This window comes from Cinclus cinclus, chromosome 4 (genome assembly GCF_963662255.1).
Source record: "Cinclus cinclus chromosome 4, bCinCin1.1, whole genome shotgun sequence".
Taxonomy (NCBI): domain Eukaryota; kingdom Metazoa; phylum Chordata; class Aves; order Passeriformes; family Cinclidae; genus Cinclus; species Cinclus cinclus.
In genome coordinates, this window is record NC_085049.1 from 32767332 (window position 1) to 32789431 (window position 22100).

The window sequence follows — 22100 nt, forward strand, 5'->3', positions numbered from 1 at the left end:
TTTCATTTCCTGGCATTTCATCTCACAACTTGCACTGGGAGTATGGTTTCTAACCTGAGGGTTATAGATACCTGTTTTGATACAATTAGAGCTTGCTTCTAAACAAAGTAGAAACAGCAGGGTCTTGACATAGTTGAAACACAAAGATACTGCAGAGACCTCAACACAGTATTTCCAGTCCAGCTCCAAGATGTGCAAAGATGAAGTGCTGGTAAATCTCTCACTCCTGTGGAGCAGTAAGATGCCTAACAAAGTGGCTTGAGTGGGTCTTCCTGCTCATTCCAGCTCTGTCCACATCCTTATTTAGATAGGAAATAAAAAAACTCTTCCAGAGGGCCTCTTAAGATAATTTAATTAATAGTTAAGAAACACATTGAGGTTATGCAGAAGACTTAAACCCAGAAAAATGCAAAAGATGGCACCAAAGATACCAATACACTCTGGTACTGGTTCCAAAAATGAGATTTCCATTTTGCTGAGGACAAAAAATGGTGTAAAAATTCTGCAGAGTCTGTATTTTATTAGAAATAAAGTATTCCAGTAAATGGGGCTAAAATAAAATTTCTAGATCTGTGCTTAGGATAATAAATTTTATTGCATTCGCCCCCATGATCTCATAAAAAAAGTTTTGACTAACAGAGACCATGAGTTAACTGGAAAACCTGAGAGAGAAATTTGCTGCTGTTCCCAGTGTATGAAATGTGTTCCAAACTGAAGTAGAAAAATTAATTCGCTTACAGGGATTTCTGTGACACAGTGATAAATCTTTAGCTGAAATAAACATTCACCTTCTTGCTGGCAGTAGGTACTTCTGCAGTAAGGAAAATAAACTTTGGCAATATATTTTGTCTCTAATTACTATATCAGCCCACGTACCTCTGACAGCAGCAGAGAAATGGTGAAAAGACTGTGGCTTATGGTTGAAGATGAACATCTAATCACTGCAGTTTGTATAGTAAAGAGAATGAGAATGTAAAAGCAGAAAAATATTTAAACAAAGGAAAATTATGTGAAATGAGAGCCTAAAGAGGCAGAATTAGGGTTTTCTTTCAGACTTAAAGTTGGTAGTTTTAGAGGTATCATATATGCTACATGGGCTGCAGCTAACAGTGCTGTGAGTTCACTGCAGCAGTTAGTGTTGAATTTATTGCTACTTTCAATGGCTTATCTAGCAAGATTTAAAAAAAGAAACAAACAAACAACCATACTATAATTTAATAGTTATTTAATATAAATATTGCATGAGTATATACTTGTTATGTCTAAAATTTTGCATTTCCCATCTGGACACTTTCTGCACCAAAATTATTCACATTAAAAAGAATCACTGGATCAATATTCAAAAATCAGTGGCTCCTCCAAAGATGTGGAGGTGCTTGATTTTTTGTTTCTGTTGCTCGCATACATTCGCTAGTTAAAACATGTGCTATTACAAACATGAAGTATTGCATTTTTCTTTTTAGTTAAAATTTACTAAAGGTACACTTTAGATAACATTTTCATAAGAGAGATGAATTTACTTGTTCTTTCTTCTCTTCTTTTCTTCCATCCTTCCTTCAGGAGATCCATAACAGAGCAAGTAAATTATTTGCAATATACTTTTACTCAAACATAATCAAAATAGCACAAAGTAACTACTTCTCTTTTCAGAAAGCCAGGTTTCAACCTACAGGTTCACCTGTATGAAAAGTAAAAGTCAGCTGTAAGATTTATTTTCATGCAGAAAATACTTCAGTTATTGATGTAGAAAGTTAAAATATAAAGAAAAGCAGCTTTTCTTTATTTGGCATTCAGATTTTGGGCCGCATTCTAAGTTCCTATTTAAAACAGAAAGTAGTTCAATTAAACAATTTAAAAGTTTTTGTCTTATGAATGATGTGAACAATCTTTTGTATTGTGGTTGACCTCGACATCTGTGGTTCAGAAAAAGAATCCTCTCTGGGAAACACTGTATCTTCTTCAGGAAAACTACCAGGGTGCAAACCCAAAAATAAAAGAAAATCATTGATTTGTGCTACCTATACATAGCAGCTTAGGTTTTAAATTTAAAGGAGGAGGTGTTCTGCTAAAATATTTGCTCCAAAGAGATTAAGCAAATGTGAGAATCAGAAATATTAATGCTTTAATAGGAGTTAAAAATGCATTTGACAGACAACAAATGTGTTTTGGAAGAAAATAATTAATTTTTTTAGAAACTAAGTGGATGTAATTATGCTAGCACATAAAATCTATAAGCTGAAATAAGAAGTCACAGTAATGGTGATCAGGATTTTCATCATGATAATTACTATTCAGGTATTGATTTATTGAATTCTTAGGTATACTCCTGATCTATTTTCACCATTAAACTCTCTAGTTCTTTGAACAGATAAGCAGATTTAGAATAAATATCCAAAATATGGAAAAAATTGATGGAATTTTACAGTGGAAATAACAAGGGATTCAGTACAATCTAATTTATTGGTTAGGAAGACTATGTTTACAATCTTGACATTATAGGTAAGATTGATGCAATTTAATTACACAGTTCTTAGTCACAGCTGATGGTGTGACAGTACCTTATTCAAAGTTATTGTTTGCATGTACGTTGTAATAATTTTAAATTGATCTGTATGCTGAAAATCTGATATTATTTTTTATATTTTAAGATATAGAAGCTGAAAGTGTGGTATCAATTCAAATGGAATTTAGTTAAAATAAAGTACTATTCATAAACAGGAAGAATAAACAAATCATCGATTTGTTGACTGCAGTCTGGCCAGGTGTCATAAAAGAAATAGACAGGGAGAAAATAAAGTTGAAATCTGACAGATCTTGACCAGCTATATAATTTCAGTACAGTAAAGAGCATGTCAAAACAGGCTAGCTTATGTACACCTGCATGCTTTACTCAGTCTTTCCTTCATTTGGGTTATCCATAATAAATACTGAGTTCTTGGTATCTTGTTATATTCATGGCACAGTCTTTTCAGATCAGAATTTTATTTCTAGCAGGACTGAAGCTTATTAGGGGGTGTTGGCAGTGCAAACTACAGCCAAAAAAGCCATTCTTATTGCTACACCTCGTTTCATACCGACAAAACAAAAAAATGCAAATTGCAAATTGTTATTAGCATGAACATTCATATGGGTTAGACTGCAAGTTGGAGTTTGGATTAGGCTGTCACTTCTGACTTCTGCTTCAGTTGTTGCCTGATGTATTAATACTATGCATAATAACATAATAATGTGTTTTTAAATGTACAGCATATAAATGCACTGTACCTAGATAAAGTCAGTTTGCCTGGAGTATTGGGTGTCTTATGTTCTTTCTTGAAAGGAGCAAACTAAAATGAACAAGATTCCACTGATTTTGCTGCTGATTTCAAATGGTATGAATTGATACCTCTGCAAAAACATGAAGCTTCAAACAGGACTTGGGTTCTAGTAACACACAAGGAACGTAAAGATAACCTACGTGTACTTTACTGTTGTATTGGCAGCTGATAGGAACATCAGATGCCCACAAGTAAGTGTAATAGTAAAGGATACAATCTTGGACTTGCCTTTTCTTACAGAACCTCATTTCTCATGAACTCTTTCATGAGGAATGATATTAAGACCTAGTCAGTAAAGTCTGTGATCATCTGCTCTTACAAATAGTTCACTTCCAAAGAAATGTTCCTGAGAGGCTATGGGAGTCAGCTGAAGTCCTAATAGTCCAGGACCATGCATATTAGTGCATGGAATATTTCTACTATGATCATTAAGCTTTAGGAATTGATTCAGACCATTCTTTTACAGCCCAGGATTTTTCGCTTACTGCTGCAGATGGAGCAAGGGATGGGAGAAAGATGTCAGTCAAGGCTGGTAATCAGATTCAATGTTAAAGGTGATTTCTAGTAGTACATATGTGTCAACAACAGGCAGATGACCCCATGTTACTCCCATTCTCATCACTCTCACTGTGCCTCTAAATTGGAGAAGGAGCAAATTTTCTCAGGCTCCTTGGGCAAGGCACGTGTGTGCCCCATCCCTGCCTGCTGTGTTCTGCAGAGATGGAGCCTAGGTCTCCAAAGAAAGCTGCATCACTTCCCATGAAGTTCTTTGAACCTGATGCTAGGGTGCTCAAACCCCAGCAAATGCTGAAGCACATACCTGTTGCTCAGCTTGCAGTATCTGGGTTGCTGCAGGTGCTGTTCTCTTCATTGTACAGGCTTCCCTTCAGTCAGCATGACCTCTTTTTTCTCTTCTCTTTTATATGAATTGATGCTGGCACTAGAATTTTGTAGAGAGGGTTTGGGTTTGTCTTGTTACTTTAATGGGAATCTCTCTTGGGTTTTTTGTGTGGTCCTGTCCAATATAGTATGCACAGTTTCATGCCTCTGGAAGCTCAGGGACAAACAAACTGGACAGCTGAGGGAGAGGGTGCAGCTATCAAAGTACTTAGATTGTGTTTCCAAATTCAAAGCACATTCTTCCTGAGTACTGGGATCTGGAGGCTAAAATGAAGATACAACTACCTCATCTTTTATAAAGGTGCTTTTTCCTTGGAAACATCATTTCTGTATAGTGACAAAACCTACCCCTGGCACCATCACTGGAAAAAGCAGTAGTGCTAGGCATGGTCTTATTCTGCAGCTGCAGCATCTGTCATCGGATCATGAACAGGTTTTCTTCCACTCAGGAAGGTAGTTTGTTAGAGTTCCTATTTCAATTACCACTTTTCTGAGGCTAAAACTATGCACACCACAGGCAGAGTAAGTATTTATCTAACCCAGACGGAGCAAAGAAGAAAGAATGTAGTGCAAGATTGAGTTAATTTGTGATGAACCTCACTTTCAGAATCAGACATGTTCAGCCACCTGTAGGACTGGTTTATACAGAACCGTTTCTTCCTTAAAGCTTTTTGGTTTTGATTGCATATTACTTTCTAGACTTGGTCTTGAAGTCTATAACTCTTGCTATCTGAAGCTTTTTTTTTTTTTTTAATAATAGAGCCCTTTGCTGGAAAATTGCTACTACATATTCACATTGCAATACTGGACACATTGTGTATTCTTGAATGTAAATGAAAATTATTGCATTTTCTAAATGAGGGCCTAAGATTTTGGCTTGTGTAATGCATCCTTTAATAGAACATACTCTTAAGGTCATCTGTTTTCTTTATTTTTTAGTTTCTGATAATTGTAATATTTTACACAGTGGAAAAAAGCAGGAGAAACTGGAGCTGTGCTTACTTTCTGCATTTTGTTTGCACCTAGTAGCATAATCACAATCAGTTTAATCAATTCAATGAGCTCTGTGTGGTTGTCCAGGAGTATGGAATAGATCATTGAAGGAAGTTGCAACCTAATTTGTATAACTTTCATTTTTTGTACCACTGTCACACAGGGAGGAGGGGGGGAAGGCTGGCAAACCAAGTGTCTTAACTGAGATAAGAGATTAATGACTAGAAGTCTGTCTGCCTAATTAAGGTTCTCTAAAAGCATGGAGCCTTGTGACAGTAATTATTTTCCGGAGCTATAGTCACTCTGATATTTTTTCCTGTTATTTGCATTTGTGTTCACGTTTTTTTCTACATTCTCATACTAAGTTGTAAAATATATATAATATAAAAGATAAGATTTTCTCTGCCTAAGTCTCCTAATTTATTCATGCTGTGGTTGCCTGAAGTGAATTGAGACATGATTCTTTGCTAAATTAATTTGACTTGTATGCAGAAGGTAGTGAATATACTTCATAGAAAATTGATCTCTCTTTATTTGCCTTCTTGCTTGTTTTTTTTTTTTCTCTATGAAGATATAATTTCTGTCCTTTGACTTCTGCCATTAAAAATCTTTGGTTTGATATTTTATAGTAAAAGTCATACAGAAAAGCCCTGATTTGTTTCATAGCAGAGAAAAGACATTTTTTCTATGTAGATATTTAATCTTGAATGTTCAAAAGTGTACCTCCCTTATTTTACCCACCCTCCTCCTCCTAAAGCTTGAAAATTAAGTTCTAAGAGTGCATTGGTAAATATTCTGCAGCAAAGATGACAGTCCTATCACTCTCAGGCCTGTGCTCAGTCCCAGTTAAATTTTGATGTTTTGTTTATTGCAGATGGGGAACCCAAGGGGATTTCACCACTACTCATCCTCGGCCTGTTGTCAAAGTAAAACTCTTTACAGAAAGCACCGGGGTGCTGGCACTTGAAGATAAAGAACTGGGAAGAGTGAGTATTATGTGCAAAGGAGAAATATGTGAGAAATGATGGGTAGAAGTGTGAATATTGATAAAACGTGCCAAAAAATGGTATGAGGCCTTCAGTACCAGCCTGCTCTGCTGTGGCTCTACCCAACAGTGCTTTTCTTATATAAGGGTGACTTTTACCAGTGTTCAAAACACAGTAGGTTGACCTCAATCACCTTTCAGAAAGTTGTCTTTTTTTAAAACATTAATTTTTACATGACATATCATTGCTTTTATCTATTCAAATTAGGAGTGAGAGGGAGAGAGGTAAGACTTGGAGTGTAATTCATGTTGCAACAATGGGGGAAGGGAAAGGAAGGGCTTAAGTGGTAGAAGGATGCAGCAGAATGGGAGAGGAGTGAGATAATATAAAGAGTAAAATAAGAGCTTATTCCTGTACTCCATTCCTTTTCCTCCATTTTTGTGTTTTTCTCTATCTTGACAGGATAATCTGGTATTGGTTCAGTTAGTGAGAGGACAGTGCTAATAAAACAAAGGTCATGCATTTGATCGCCATATGGGCCATCCACTTAAAAGGTGGACTCAGTGACCCTTCCTGGTCCCTTCCAACTCAGACTATTCTGCAAATTCTGTAAATTTATCCTTCTTAGGCAGGAATCAAGAGCTAAAGAGTGAAATGTATTATAGAAAGAAGAGGGTAGGGTGAATGAGAGGATCTGCAAATCTCCCCCTCCTCTCCTGTTGAAATTTTCCCCTCTGACATGGAGCACATGGAAGATAGCTCACATTTTAATGCTCAGTTCTACAGAGTCCTGGCTGTTTCTCAGTCATCAAGCACAATTTGTTGGAAAGAGAAGGGCTCTTCTGCACTTTGTGTCCTCTGAGCACAGGTGGTTGCCCAAAGACACGTTCTCCCATATATTGTGTCACTTGTTAAGGTCAGGACTGTATCTTCAGGATTACTTCTTCTTGCCTTATCTTATATCCTTCTAAGGGTCTTCCAAGGTCACTTGGTCAAGGTGTATGTGGGATCTGCATGGGGAAGGTTCCCACAGGGGTAACACCCTGGCAAGAGCCAGGCAGGCAGGGTGACAGGTACAAAGGAGCCACAGGTGTGTAACTCAGCAAAACAGAATCACCAGTATCTGGATTCAGAACAATAAAAGAGACACTGGAAGGGTGAAATTGCAGGAACTTCATCGTGTTACTAAACCTAGATAAGTTTTGTCTCTGTCCCTCCTTGCTCAGTCCTTTCAAAGAAGCAAAAGGGAAGTGCCAAGGTGAAGGACGCTGGAGGAGGGACTATGTGGCCATTGTGAACAGTAGCCAGCATACTCATTGCCAAGAAGTCAGAGAAGAAAAGAAGCATCATCAATATAAAGAGGCTAAGTATCATAGGTTTCAGGAAGATCCTCTGTGTCTGCAACTTCAAATAGCCAAAATTCAAAGCCAAGGCCAAAGCCTTGGTCTGCTTTCTTACGCTGCAGCTTCTCTAAGTTTCCAGGACAGGAAGTTAAAAGGATTTCAAATATAATTTTAAAGAATAAATACATTTCAAATGAAAAATATTGAATACAGCTTTTGCCTTACTTGTGTCTGGTGGCCACAGATGATTGGTTTGTGGGTTTTATTCACTCTTTCCTCTCCCTGCACACTCCTGGCTGCCTTCTGATGCACCTGTGTTTGTCACCTGGTCAAACCAAGTTAAAGAAAGTGTCTTGACTGGGAGGAGTGAGGGGAAAATAAAAAAAAAAAAAGGTAATTAAGAGGGAATAGTGACCTCAGTGCCCTGTTGGACTCTGACCCAGTTTTCGCCAAGACAAAGCAAGATCTATAAAAGATGAGGTAAGGAAGAGCAGTCTTCTTTTTCTGGTTCTTACTCTCCTGGTATTCTTTGGGAGAGAGTCTGCTTGGTTTTATCAGATGCTCTGAGATTTGGTAGTTCATACCAGAATAAGCCTATTAAAAACATTTCTTTTTGCTGTTTTTTTTTCCCTTGTGAAAAAGGATAAAAGGCATCACCTTTTTTCCCCCTTGCATTAAAGCTTGTGCAGAGATTGGGAATAGCAAGTAGGAGTACCCAAGAGCTGCCTGGATACTGCTTTTCTATTTTATAATACACTCCTGATTTACCAAAAATGTCCACATCCTTGCCAATGAACACCTTTGAGAAAGATAAATCAGTAAGAGACACCTCCCACAATGACCCTGTGTAGTACACATGGACCTTAGCAGTGAAAAATGACATAAAAAGGGCATGTTGGCTGTGCAGTAGCCCTGTTTGGGTGTCTGTCCTTGTAAAACCTGTGGTTGCTGACAGACAACTTCCAGCTCATGGAGTTAGATACTTAATTCAGGAGGAAAAGGAATCTTCCAACTTACTTCTCTGGTTTAACCAGAGTATTTGTGAGTGGTGGTTGCTAGCTTCAGGGAGACTGGGAGAAGATTTGACAGAATTTTTAAAAAATAATTTTCAGGACTATGTACTCTTGTGGTACACATTTTATCTTTCAAAGTCTTCTTTTGTGGTGATGTCTTTGTTTTCCACTCTGAGAGATTTAAATTCAAGTTGCATTTGAAAAGATGCAGGATCCCACTGGATAAGCTTAATTTTCATAAAGTTTGGCAACTTTATGCCCGGTCATTGCAATGCAGTGACTTGCAGGAGTACATCTGATCCAGGTTTCTTATCCTTGGAAAAAGTCTGAAGATACTTCCTACTGGTATTTTTCCTGTATTTAAAAATTCAACTCAAACCTACCCCTTCTGAGGTAGGCTTACTGTGGACATTCGTTCTCATCTGTCAAGTACTTTCTTAGAAGTGTGTATCTTGGCCTGATACCACTTTTCTACATTACTGAAGCTTGCATTTCCAATATCTTGCAGTTATTCTGAAGGTTTTGTTCTGTTTAATCTATAATTAGAATTAGAAGGCAGCATCAAGTTACATGATTTGAATTTTGAACTCCCATCATATACCAAAAGGTTTCTTCTGCCACCAAGGGGTCAGTTTTTTAGGAAAGGAGATCTAAGGTATGAAGTACGGAGCCAGCAAAGGTTTCCCCAGTACTGCCGAGGAAAAGGTATTTCTATTGAACCCATCAGTTATGGTGATTTCTCTAAGTTATGAGCTTAAGATGTAGACCCTGATATCAGCAGGCCCCTCATTTTTGGAGAAGACATCACTTATTTCCAGAAGCAGCTAATGCAGGCCTGTGCTTTCAGCAGAGAAGACAGATCATACATACAGTTTAGACACTCCATGTTTGAAAGCTCAGGCTGGGTCATCTCAACCTCTGCTGTGGAAGCCACCAGGGCAGCACCAAGTGATAGAAGGGCTGATGTCTGTAATTAACGTCTTTTCCCTTCAAAGCATTTAAGATGTGGTTAAGTGAAAGGAATACTTGCTATGTCACTTGTCTGATATGGCAGTCTTCCTCCAAAAAATACCAATAAATCTAGTTGTGAATCCCAAAAGAAGATCTTGCTTGCTGCAGGCTATTCTTCTGGCTTCCTGCTGACCACTTTAAAACAATAATAAATCTTGACCTTTATTCTCTGTTCTACGCAAACTGGAGAACAGTTGTACAAATTCAGTTTTTCACTGTAATTAAAAACAGATGTGTACTGCACAAAAGCACACATTTGACTTTAACTTCTAGAAGGTGAAGCAGGCTGCACCTTTGAAGCTAAACTTATGAGGAAATGTTAAGTTACTTTAGCCAAATATTTTTTAAATTTGTGGTACAGATTTTATGTACTGATCTGGGCACTTGAATAATTTTTGTATGTGCATACAGAAGGCAGCATTTATGTTTGTATTTGCACGTGCAACAGCTGAGAAAGCGTGAAGAATCCTTCAGAGTTTGATGTAACTACTTCTGAAAAATCAGCCTGGTGGTTTCTGAAACACAGGGATCTGACACCACTTTTTCTTGTTCAGTACTTCGTGTATAAAGATGTTCAAACCTAGTAATTGAAAGTGACAGCCCTTGTGAGTGCTTAGCGCACATGTGGATACAATGTGAGAGCAGCAGGTGGTGTTTGATTGCTGATACTTGTTGAATATAAGAGTATTTCAGCCTTGTTGCTCTGACTATTCAATTAAAAGAGAACTATTGTCTCACAGCCTGCTTGTCACATTCAGCTGTAACCAGCAATAATTAGCTGTGCAGCTATGCTTTTTGTTTCATTTTTGTTTTGTTTTGTTTTTTTCCTTTAGTGCTGTTACTCTGTGTTTGGTTTGTAATTATAAAGTAGCAGTACTGGCTAGGTACCTATAGTCGCAGGATTGATGAGTTTCTGAACATCGACTGCACTGGGCACCTTGTTTATCTTCTGTGCCACATTCAAAGAGCCCCTGAGCAGAGACAGTTTCATTCTGTGACTGTTAATTTAAAGCCTGCCATCCTGGGGATTGTGTTTCTCCATTGCACTTTGAAATTATTGAGGTTTCTCAGGCTTGAGTTCTTCTGTCTTTCTTTTTTAAGTCTGGAAAATTATAAGAGATTGCTTCCCCTCCTGCTTTGTCTCCTGCCTCCCAGGCAGTCTGCCTGTCAGCACTCTGTGATGTCTGAGTGCTATTGTTTCCACTCTAACAGGGGGGTTCTCAGTAGCTTCTTTGAGAGTGCCTCTTCCTGAAAATGCTTGAGATACTTTGCATTCAGTCCTTGTCTCTTTTAGATGTGGGGGAGAGGCTCTTTGGGAAGGACTCAAAGACTACTTTCAGCAATTACTAAGACCTGCTAGGGTCAGCAGTATTCTAGATAGCTCTCTCACCATGTGCCTATTTTGTTTCTCTGTTGTTTTTTGTTTCATTGTAACCACCTGTTATCCAAAGCCATATCTCAGTGTTTCAGCTGTAATACAATCATGGCCAAAAAAGCAAGAGATGATAAACCTTACATAGAAAACTCATAAACTCCCTTGGTGATCGAGCTCTTATTAACCCATTCTTTAGAGGTTCCCAAGGCCATAACTTTTCCAAGGGAATTACTCTCAAGAGAGACATCTCCTTTTGCCCCTTCTACCTCCAATTTTGATCCTCTTCTTGAGCTTCTTTTTCTTCATCCTCTTGGCAGCAGGGTGTCATGTCTTAATGCTCAAGGAAAGTGGTGCAGTGCTGTGCTTAGCAGACTGCTGCTAGGGCATTTGATGGAACTTCTTCTCACAGTGACAGCAGCTTCTGGCTTTCTGACATTAGCCAGTCTTTGGGCAAGGGGCTGACATAACACAGAACAGCTCCAAACTTTCAAGTTAGGGCACAAGGTATCTTGAGAAGAGTCGGTAGACATTTCTATCAAAGCCATAAGTGTTCCGTAAGTGAGGCTAGGGCCAGAGTTATACAAACAGCATAACATTAAAGGGTTTCTCTCATCATCTATTTCATATCCTAAACCAGCTTCAATAGTTTTTGTTCTTCAATTATTTTCAAACCAATGAAACAGCATATTTAATTAGGAGATTTTACTATGATATTTGTTCAGAGGATGACCAGCAGCATAAATTTGCATATGCCCAATAATAAAGGCTACTTGCTTCATAACTTAAATTTTGCCTATCCTCTCTGCTTCCACTGGCATCTTTTCAAATCACTGCATTTAAAAACATGGAAGAAAATATTTATATTGTATTAATTAGTCATGTTGCATGATGAAAGCTTCAACAAATGCAGTTGACGGATTGTGTGATCTTATGTGCCAGGCACTGGCTTTTTTTCGTAGCTTTAAATAATCACAAATTGAGTTTGAAATGTCTCTGGTAGAGCACAGGAGTTAGAGAGTTTTGTTTCTCTAGTTCATTGTGGAATTTGTTGAATGACTAAGAGTGTGTTGATTATTCTGAACAGACCTCACAAAGCTGCTTATGATTAAGACCACGTGATGTATATCCAATTCTCAACTGTTTTTAACTTAGCCAGACCTTAAGATATAAGGTTAAAATTCTCCATCCTGTGTATGGAATAAGATAAAAAAGGAAATGCACTTTTGGTCAGCAGCAAAAAAACAACATTTGTAGCACTATCTGTATTCTGAAAGAGCACATCAGGCATGAAACTTTTTGTCTCAAAAAAATGTCCAGCTTTCCTGTTGGAGACTATATAGAGTTTGAAGAAAGGATAGGAAGCCAGATGCCAGAAACGGGAGCAACTCCCTGGAGTATCAGGGCACAGGGCAGGATTGGGAAACACCAGAGCAGCCCCATGCATTGGGAGCCTCCCCAGGGATGGGGCTAGACTGAGGTTTGGTCTGCTTTCTGAAGATGACCCAGGCTGTGCTATGAAGAGGAGACTGTGGATAGGCTGTATTTTTATTTTTGTTATGGCTGCGTGCTATGGTCTGTACTGAAGGCAAGATAACAATTTTCTGTAATAGCTTGCTAAACATCACCTGCCTCTTCAGCCAGGGCATTAAGATGCAGATCTTCTTCACTTCAATCTTTTTGCTTGTGACAGTGAGCCAAAACTCAGCATAGTTGGCTCAGAATTACCACGATTACCAAGGTCTGATGTCCAGAGTCTGAGATCTCAAAATGTGTCTTAGATCATCCCACCTTGAAAAATCGATCCCATCTCAAATACTTGGGTCAGAAGTGTGGGTAGCTCCACCACTTGGGTTTAACTCTTGAATATCATGGAGTTTGGTAGAAGTAGGGGACTGGGAACATCCAGAACATGAGGACAAGTTGGCTGAAACTCAGCCACAAGTGTCAGGTGGGGGAAAATGTAGAGAATATCTTGACTCTTGATTTTTCTCAAACTGCTTGCAAGTTTCTAGTCTGTTTGCCTCTTGCCTTCATTAGTCCCTTTTGAAGGCTGCATATTCTTTTGACAACAGGACAACTGCAGCCAGGAATGGTTAGCTTGAGAGCTTCATCTCAACATGGGAGTACCAGAAGGAAATACTTCTGCACAGCACTTTTGACTCTGAACTTTTTGGGATCAGCTATCTTCTCTGAGAAAGCAAGAATTCCCCCAGTTTGGTTTGTTCAAGCTTTTAGAGTACTTTGGACAACTCAACCTTTCTTTCATCCTTTAAAAGAAGATATGCTCAGTGGGCCAAAAATAGAATTAATAGTTGCTTGTCTGGATTGACTGTTTGGCTCAGGTGTACTTAAATTAACTTTTTCTATTGTGATCCAGGTGGGGGCCTAAATAAATAATGGAATCACAAAAATGGTGGTTAGCTTAGTTGTCAAATCATATTAGCTTCAACGTTTTTCTGCCTGTCATCTTTTAAGCCCAAGAGAGAAACATTTTCACTCATTCACAACTAAGAAATAGTATTTTGAGAACATCACTTTGCACAAATGCCTATAAGTATTGCTCTATAGTATTTAAGATTTCTGTGTTTGTTTTACATCCAGATGAGGAGAAGCATAAAGTGAACTTGACACTTTTTCAGTTACAGTGTGGTCTGAGGAAATGTAATGCTTGATGTAATGGCAACACGTGGTCAAGTATTTTTTAATGATTATGAGACAATTGAATTTACTGAATTATTTCAAACCACACTGTTCTGATACTATTAATTTGCCTTAATGAGTTGAAGCAATGCAATGCACAGCAGGTATGTTTGCTATGCAGCTTTCTAGTCATTAAGAGTTCATTATAGTTTTTAATGTAGATTACCTGTTAGTATAATTATGTAAACATTTTCCTATACTAAAAACTCATAATTATCTGGACTGCTGCTGAATAAACTACCATGGATATCATGATATCCACAGGTATGTGTACAATAAAATAACATTTCAGAAATATATGATGTAGTAGGAATTCTGTGAATTTTATTAAAGTTTTAGGCACAGTGAGTGTATCCTCTAGGTGACTGTTATATCTACCAGAGAAGACATTTGAGTTGATTCCATTTCATTTTTTTAAAGTAGATTATGAACAACCAGAAGATTTAAATCTTTAAGCAGTGCTGAAAGGAAATCTGAGACAGAATAACCTTAGGAAGTTTCTCCATGGACAATGGCAATGGCTACACATTGCAGTGTTCCATGGTAGAGAGAATGCTTTTAATAGGAATTTCAGCAACTTTTTTACTTTTCTTATCAGGACAAAGTTGCCAAGTGTTTTGGTTTCAGTGATTTAGTGGGAGCTTGTAGCTTGTGCCACCTGATGCTGTAGCTATCATTCATATGAAGGTTATTGTCGAAATAATTAATGCTTGTCAAATACTTTGTGTGTGGTTTTGTGTAACAAAAAGTTTGATTACAAAGTTCTTTCAGGCTCTCATTTAAAGCTGGAATGCATGACAAAGTGTAATACAAACCCAGCACAGTGCATACTTAAATAATATGACAGATACTTACGCTTTGTGAGAACTTTGAAATTGAAGCTCTGCAATACTCCTTTTAAAATTCAGAAAAGGAATTGTCAGTACCACAGATATAAATTAATTATACTCTTGTCTGCCTTTATTTTCATCAGCATTCTAAAAACTCAGGAAGTAGACAGGAGAAAGATGTCACTTGAGATGCATGACCTGTAATAAGCTGTTACAGGACAACAGGAACTGCAGACTGTAGAAAAAGAAAAATTCTTAGCATCACCTACAGTCCGATTGAATATCTAGTGATTAAATGCAAGGAATGTATAATAATTCTGTTCATATAATCTTGCACTTAAAGGGATGAATAAGCTAAAAATATTTTTCCATTTGATACATCAGAACGCAAAGGTTGCCATGCTCATAATGTTTTTAAATGTTATTTAAGGAATGCCTTTTACTCAGAATGAAAGCTAGAAAGAAGGAATAAGCTCTGTTATAAATACTGGTTTCTGTGTATTTACATAAACAAAAATATAACCTCCTGGTTTGCTAAAATCAGAATACACTGATTTCTTCTGCTATCACTTTAAATGGTACTGAATGTACTTAACAGGTCTGACAGGTTAATTTTTTCACTGGTTTTACAAAGGTTGCATGTTTGATTAGGAGTGATGCATCATATTTCTCTGCTTGACTGGAGTGCCTTATATTAATAGGATGCAGGAATGTGCTTTTGCAAAATATTGAGATGAGAAGCTGAAGGCCTTCCTCTTACACTGTCTCTCAGATGATTAGGTCTGAATGACACTGTTGTAATATTTTTGGCTTAATAACATCTGTTAGATGTATACTTCTTTGGACAGTTTTGCTCAAATCCTTAATTTAACCTTAATAATAACGCAGAGGACAACATATTGTGTTTTAGATATTTGACACAAGTACTATATGTAAGAAATTAACCTAATGGTTAACATAATGATTAATTTTGTTTTTCAAGAAATGGAAGATATGAAGAATGATCCTGTTTAGAGTGTTGTTACTTCTGAAATGATAACAGTAAATCATGGTAATTGTAATTCAGAACTCACTGAAAGTCTCCCAGGGGGTATGTTTGGAATACCTTAAAGTCTAAATTCTAGTACTTTAGAATACTTCAGAGACTAGATTCAAAAGTAGTGATCTTAATAAAAATGAAAGGAAATTATGTTTCAGCAGCATTTAACTGCTGGACATGTCACTTTGGGTAAGGATTTGATGAAGCAGTAACTTTTAATTGTACTGGCTATAAATGGATACATTTTTGGATAGTAAATATTATCAGCTTGTGACTAACACTAATGTAACATTAGTTGTTAATAAAATTTTCAAAGAATTTATATAAATGTATTAAAATTATATATTTAAAATTCAATGGTTTGGGTGTTTTTATGTCTGTTACTGTAGATTAAACAAAAGCTTTGTGTCATATCACATGTGAATTGGACATTGTATCTTACATCTATTATATTCCATTTGCAGAAAAAGTGCTTTGGAGTTCATCTATGACTTCTGTGATTTTTACTAACATTTACTTTTGTTAGTGCTATTGATCAAAAATTGGAGACAGTAACAAGACATATACTTTGGTTAACTTCTCTCAAGCAATGCCACTATTGAGGGCTGATCCATTGCATAACACTACAGCAAATTGCTTCAAAAGGGTGTTTCCAGCAAAGCACTGAATAATGTAGAAGTTTAGGTTCTTATTTGATTGTACATGACCCTTTTGAAATGCTAACTGTTCCTTTTTAAAAAGAAATTGTTAATTCAGAATATATTAAGAGGAGGAAATTTTATTCACTTACATGAAAATTCACATTTGTAAGAGAAGGAAGCAGTTAATTTCTGAAATTGGTCTGTTAAAATGAGATTGAGTCAGCTGGTTTATTAAATTTAGGAAATCTTTTTTAGTCATCTTTCGTTTTGGAGGAGTTGCAACAAGAATCTTCACTGCTTGGATGTTTCCATTAAAGACTACAAGTGTTTTTTTAAATCAGCTTGCTGAAGTTTTTCTTTTCATGTCTTGCAGGTTGTGTTATATCCAACGTCCAATAGTCCGAAGTCTCCTGATCTGCATAAAATGATAGTTCCCAAAAACAGCCAGGACAGTGACCTGAAAATTAAACTGGCAGTGAGAATGGATAAACCACCTCACATGAAGCACTGTGGGTAAGTGTCCATTTCCTGGCTGTCTCTATTTTATTATTTTGTCTCACTGTGCGTGTGTTTTAACAAAATGTATCTAAAATCATAAAGTTTGTAAAACTTGAAACACTATAAATGTCTAAAACATTTCCTGTAGTATGGTATTGTGTTATATCTTCATTTTATACAAAAAGTTTGGACTAGTCAGGAATAGCATTAATTTCAGATGTTTAGTAATGTGTTAAGACAGATGATGAGGTACATCTGAAATGCAGAACTAATAGTACAGTATTATTTAGATACTGGTTTTGAATGTTTCAATTTATGGCACTTTGTTAAAAATATTCAGGAGAAACATATTTTTCCATTAAAGTAGGATTAATTATATACCTGAATAGAGTGGTATTTGCCACATAGTCTTCCCTTCCTTTCTCTGTCTGCTGTCTTCTTCAAGAGTCTTTCTCTGGAAAAAAAAAAATTATGTATGAATGCTAGTTTATGGATGTTTTTATGTGCAACACCTAAAATATGTGGAATAGATTATTCAAGAAGACACCTCCTTTAATTGACTGCTGCCACTATTCCTCAGTCATTTGCAAAAACAGGTAGTGTTGCTGACAGTAAGCAAGTTTGTGTCTTTTGTTGTAAAGCAATCGAAAAGGATCAGTGCACTGTCCATACTATTTAGGTTTCTTTTTAGTCTCCTCTTGTTTGTATTCTGCCCACTGTACACAGGCAGTGACTGCCAAAATTTTCTATGTATGATACTTGCTTTAAAAAACAACCAGACTGACTTAAGTTTTGTCAACGTGTTAATCAGCTGGGCTCAAATTTCCCAGGTATCAATCTTATCCCTCAATTTTGGTTTTGTGAGACTTAGACACAAATTATTAGGACTGTAACAATGAGACTTGCTGGATGGTGACCTGTGGCTGGTAACCAGGAACTGTGAGGAAAGAGAGGAAAACCAATCATGGAGTCAATGGGGGAGCTGGAGCTACTGTGCTTGGAGACTGGAACTGAGATGAGAAGACTTCAAAGCAGGGCAGCAAACGCATAAAGGTAATGGGATAATGTAGCAGGGGAGAGCAGGTAGACTCAGCTGGCATGATTAAGTTGGAGTAGAGAGGAGCTGGAGAGGAGGGATAGGTGTTTGTCTGTACTAAAGCATAATGCTGTCCTGTGAGTCCCACCTCCTGCCCCGTTCATTTGTGCTCACCAAACAGCTGTGAAATAGTTTGATAATGGTGGCACATCTGTGTCTAGATCCAGCCCACTGGCATGGATTCAGTTTCCTGCTTCTGCAAGGGATTCCGCCTGCTGCAGTAGTGCAGGATGCAGGGACACAGGATGATTGCTGCCCTCCCTCTGCAGCAGGCTTGTCAGAAGGCACCCATGGAGGCAGGCTGACTTGAACCATATCAGCAAAGAATGATGTGCAACAGATTCATCTGCACATGACCTGGTTCGCTTGCAAACTTCCCCCTAATCACATCGGGGTGTTGTGCTGCCATGCATCTATCCCAAACAATGATTAGATGTTCCCATTTTTGATCAGATCACTGATAATGTTGGGGTCATGCTGTCTGCAACCCCAGTTAGAGTATAACATGCAACTGGATCCAGCAACAAGGAGAAAGCTCCAATGATTCCTCTCGTCATGCTCCTGTGTTTCCCCAGAGGCTGTCTTGGCAAGGAACTGTTCTTCTGGGATTTCAGAGGGTCTTCCTAAACCCCCAGTTCAGTTTTCCATACTGGTTAATATCAGTAGTCTCGTCTGATCATTAAAGAACACAATAAAATATTGTTGTCAATAATTTAGTTCAACCATTATCCCTTTCCTCTGCTGGTGGTGGTTGCTTCCTCAGATTGATTTTGAATACTCATCTCCTGGCACTGTGATTTGCTCCTACACTTTACTTCTGGGTCACTACCATGACTATTCTCCAGGCAGATACTGTATTTCTTCCCACCAAAAATGCTCTCAGTTAGTTATAATTTCTTTTTCTATCTAGCTATTAGCTATAATGATTATTACCTAGACAACCTAGACACTTGTTAAGGAAAGTTTGGGCACCAACAAATGTGTGGACTTCTCCACCATTAATGTATGTGAAATGGAATAAAAACTTAATAATTCCTTCAATAACCGTTGAAGAGATTGATGAGGAACTGTAGGAAACACTGGAGTTGCAGTGAGAGGAAGGAAAAGGTTATTTATTTGGAGGGAAAAAAAACACCTGCAAGTAGAACTGTTAGAGAACAGTCAGGAACTATTAATGTTAGGAAGAGCCAGCACTCCCTGCAGCCTTCTCTTGACTTCCTGGGTAAGTATAACTATTAACTGGTCATTTGCTGTTTTTTCAAGAGGGATTCCCACCTGCTTCAATACACATATTACAGCTGCTCTGGCTCTGAGCTGACACTGTGTTATCAGGGAAATCTGCATTTGTGAAGAGACTGGAAACATGTGATGGAGTATGGGCAGTATCATCAGAAAGGCAAAGGAATATTTTGCAGTTAAAATAGTTGAGGGTTGCTTGGAAGAAACTGGCTTTTATCCCTATTTGTGCTGCACAGAAGGTCTTCCTTGTAAGGCACTGAAATGTTTCCACCTGTAGTAACTGATGGTATGTTATTTGTTTCCTGTGTCTAGTTTGATAAACTGGAATCTGATTTCATAGAGGTCCCCATCACTCAGCTATTAACTGAAGTCAGTGGAAATGGGGCTTTAAATATTCACTGTGCTGTTCAAGTCCAAATATTCTAAAAATTGATGTCTGAAGCCTAAAACTTTTAGTACTTCAATTGTCCTGTTATCAAGGGAAGATAGTACTACCTTCCAGGATCATACATATATGAAGGTGAATCTAGGGAAGCATCTGGTAGGAAAGGCTCCCACACTCTGGAGGAGCTGTAGGAGTGGAGGCACTGTCACTTTGTTCAGCCAAAGGTGCTTTGCTGAGCAGGGTTATAGTGGCAGGCTCTGCAATTCCCTAGAAAACCTGCACAATATGGAAATGCAAATATGTCGAGTCTCTCTGTAAAGCAGTGTTTGCCTAAAACATAATGAAAGAGGCCATAGGATAAAATCAAGTGCTGAAGAGCTCAAAGGCAGCTGCTGCTATCCTGAATAGTGAAAATGACAGGGAGATTTTTGTCTGTTTATTTATTTTATTTTATTTTATTTTATTTTATTTTATTTTATTTTATTTTATTTTATTGTCAGAATGTTGTCATATATTTAAGTATAGTGTCATAGAATACACAAAAGGAATAGATATAAAAAGAGGCTAGAATGTGATCTTGCTTTCTCCTGAAATTTCATCATGCCAACAAGTTGAATTTTACAGCTTTTCATAGTTAGTGTGTTCAACCCAGCTAAGTTCTAATTTTTCACTGTATTTTTCAGAAGCATCTCATGCTTTATCCTTAACCAATGTTTGAAGTAAACAACTTGAGTTTTCTGTATGTCAGAGTTAACAAACTAACATACAAGATTAATATGTCTCTCCTAGGAAAATCAGCTAATCTGTTGGTATTGCATAATGTTTTTCAGGTGAGCATCTCAAAATTTAGTCACAGTTGAATTCAAATTTTATATTACAGCCAATTGCAGAAGGGTTTTAGTAGATTAATACTCTATCTAAGATAATTCCAGTTAGAGACAGTTTTTTAAGATATGGGAACTGTGCCAAAATAGTTCAGGTTTTGCAGGGTTGGCAAAACCCACAGGCCCAATCAAATGGAAGTTTTCAATTTTATTTCTTCAGGAAAGTTTCTCCTTTTAAAGACTGACATTACTTACTAACACAGGAGATATGATGGAAGATTTCAAAAGTAGTCTTGCATTTATGCTTCAAGAATATTCAATTCTACAAATAATATTGTCTTGTAGTAAAGCCACAAATAGTATTCTGTACTGCAGCACCTTCAAATAATGTTCTCACTTTGTTTTCCACAGTCATAACCAAAAATTATATTTTAAATTAGATTATAAAGTTGGGATTTTTAATTATGAATTGTAACCTTTCTAAGAGCAAGACATAAAAATCTTTATGACTCAACAATACTGTGAATCTCAATTGCAGTTCATCTAACTTCTCAAGAAAAGAGGTTTATTTTTATGTTGATACATTCATAAAGTTAATCTAGTGTTACTCCACTAATATGACTTTTAAAAAAAAAATTGATCAAGGAAACAATTCATTTTTTTAAAATGTATTCTGTTACATGCTTAAAAAAATGAAACACCATTACACATCTCACAGTAAATATAATCTTATTACTTTAACATTTTTATTTTTATTCTTCCATGGAAAGCTCTCAAAGTGGGAATTAACTTGGCTGATATATAACCATCCTTTTGTATCTGAATCCTGTTAGTACAAGGCAAAGCATTCACAGCTAGTCTGAGTAGTGACAAGGCAAATATCACTGATTAATGGGGATTTGTAGAACAGTTCCAATTATTGACAATTCATGATATTCCAGGTTCCTTTCTCATAATTTGTATTGCATTTGCTTTCTCACAGAATGTGGTAACCTTTCCCTTCTCTAAAATGATGAGCACATACCAGATACTTTTATTTTGTAAAGCAAACATCCATACAAAAGGAAATGTTTTTCACATTTCTAATTTTTTTTTTCTGATGCAGTCTTGAGGAAAGAAGTAAAATTTGAGCTTAAAACTTCCTCTGTAAAATGCTAAAAGCCTGTTTCTTTCTGTTGGGTTACAATAGCAGCATTAGGGAGGTACTGTTTGCTTCAGGAAGGCTCGATTGGATCTCCTTATTTCCTAATTATATTAGGGTAGAAAACCCCAGCAGGACAGGTTAATTCACTCAAGGTATGTGGTTTACTCTAAATATCTTCTCTAATGCATGGGGGTTTTTTGATATACCTTTGCACATCTCTGTGCATTTAAATTATGCTTTTTTTAAAAAAAAAGTAGATCATGGGCCTGTTGAGTTGTATCTTAGCATAGCCTAGTGGTTACTAAAGGGTATTATTCTATTGCTTCCAATCTAGAAATAAAAAAGGAATACTGAGGGGTTTTTTTAAACTTTCTTTAAGAGGATTAGTAATACTCAGTGGTCTTAACGCAGATAAACAAAAAAGGAAAATAAATAATAAAGTAAAATGAAATTCTTATTAATTAAGCAGCCTGAACAATATTACTAAGTGTTAGTATATGGGTTTGACTTTCAAAGTAAAATATTTCAGCTTCACTCTTGCCCTGAACTTTTTCCAAGTCTTGAAGGGCAAAATTCAGTCTTTTATGTTCTGTTCTGCTTTCTGCTATGATATGTTGCATATGGAAATTATGTACCTTTAACTTCTTAAACTTTTGCATTTGGAATAAATATTCTACAGGCTCTAAGAATTTTCTCTCCATCTCTCATCTATAAAGAAAGTATTTTGGTGACTTCTTTAAAATTGTAGTCTCCATAATAATAAGGA

The 22100-nt window shown here is 37.0% G+C and overlaps 1 protein-coding gene across 14 annotated transcripts in view; it reads left to right on the top strand.

The window, feature by feature from the left end:
* CADPS2 (calcium dependent secretion activator 2) overlaps positions 1 to 22100 on the top strand; it is a 287063-nt gene that overhangs the window by 133998 nt on the left and 130965 nt on the right. For all 14 annotated transcript variants that reach the window (XM_062491046.1, XM_062491047.1, XM_062491053.1 and 11 more), the window contains exons 7-8: positions 6085 to 6196; positions 16522 to 16661. In XM_062491046.1, coding sequence (XP_062347030.1) covers positions 6085 to 6196; positions 16522 to 16661 — 252 coding nt within the window. The remainder of the gene's footprint in view (positions 1 to 6084; positions 6197 to 16521; positions 16662 to 22100) is intronic.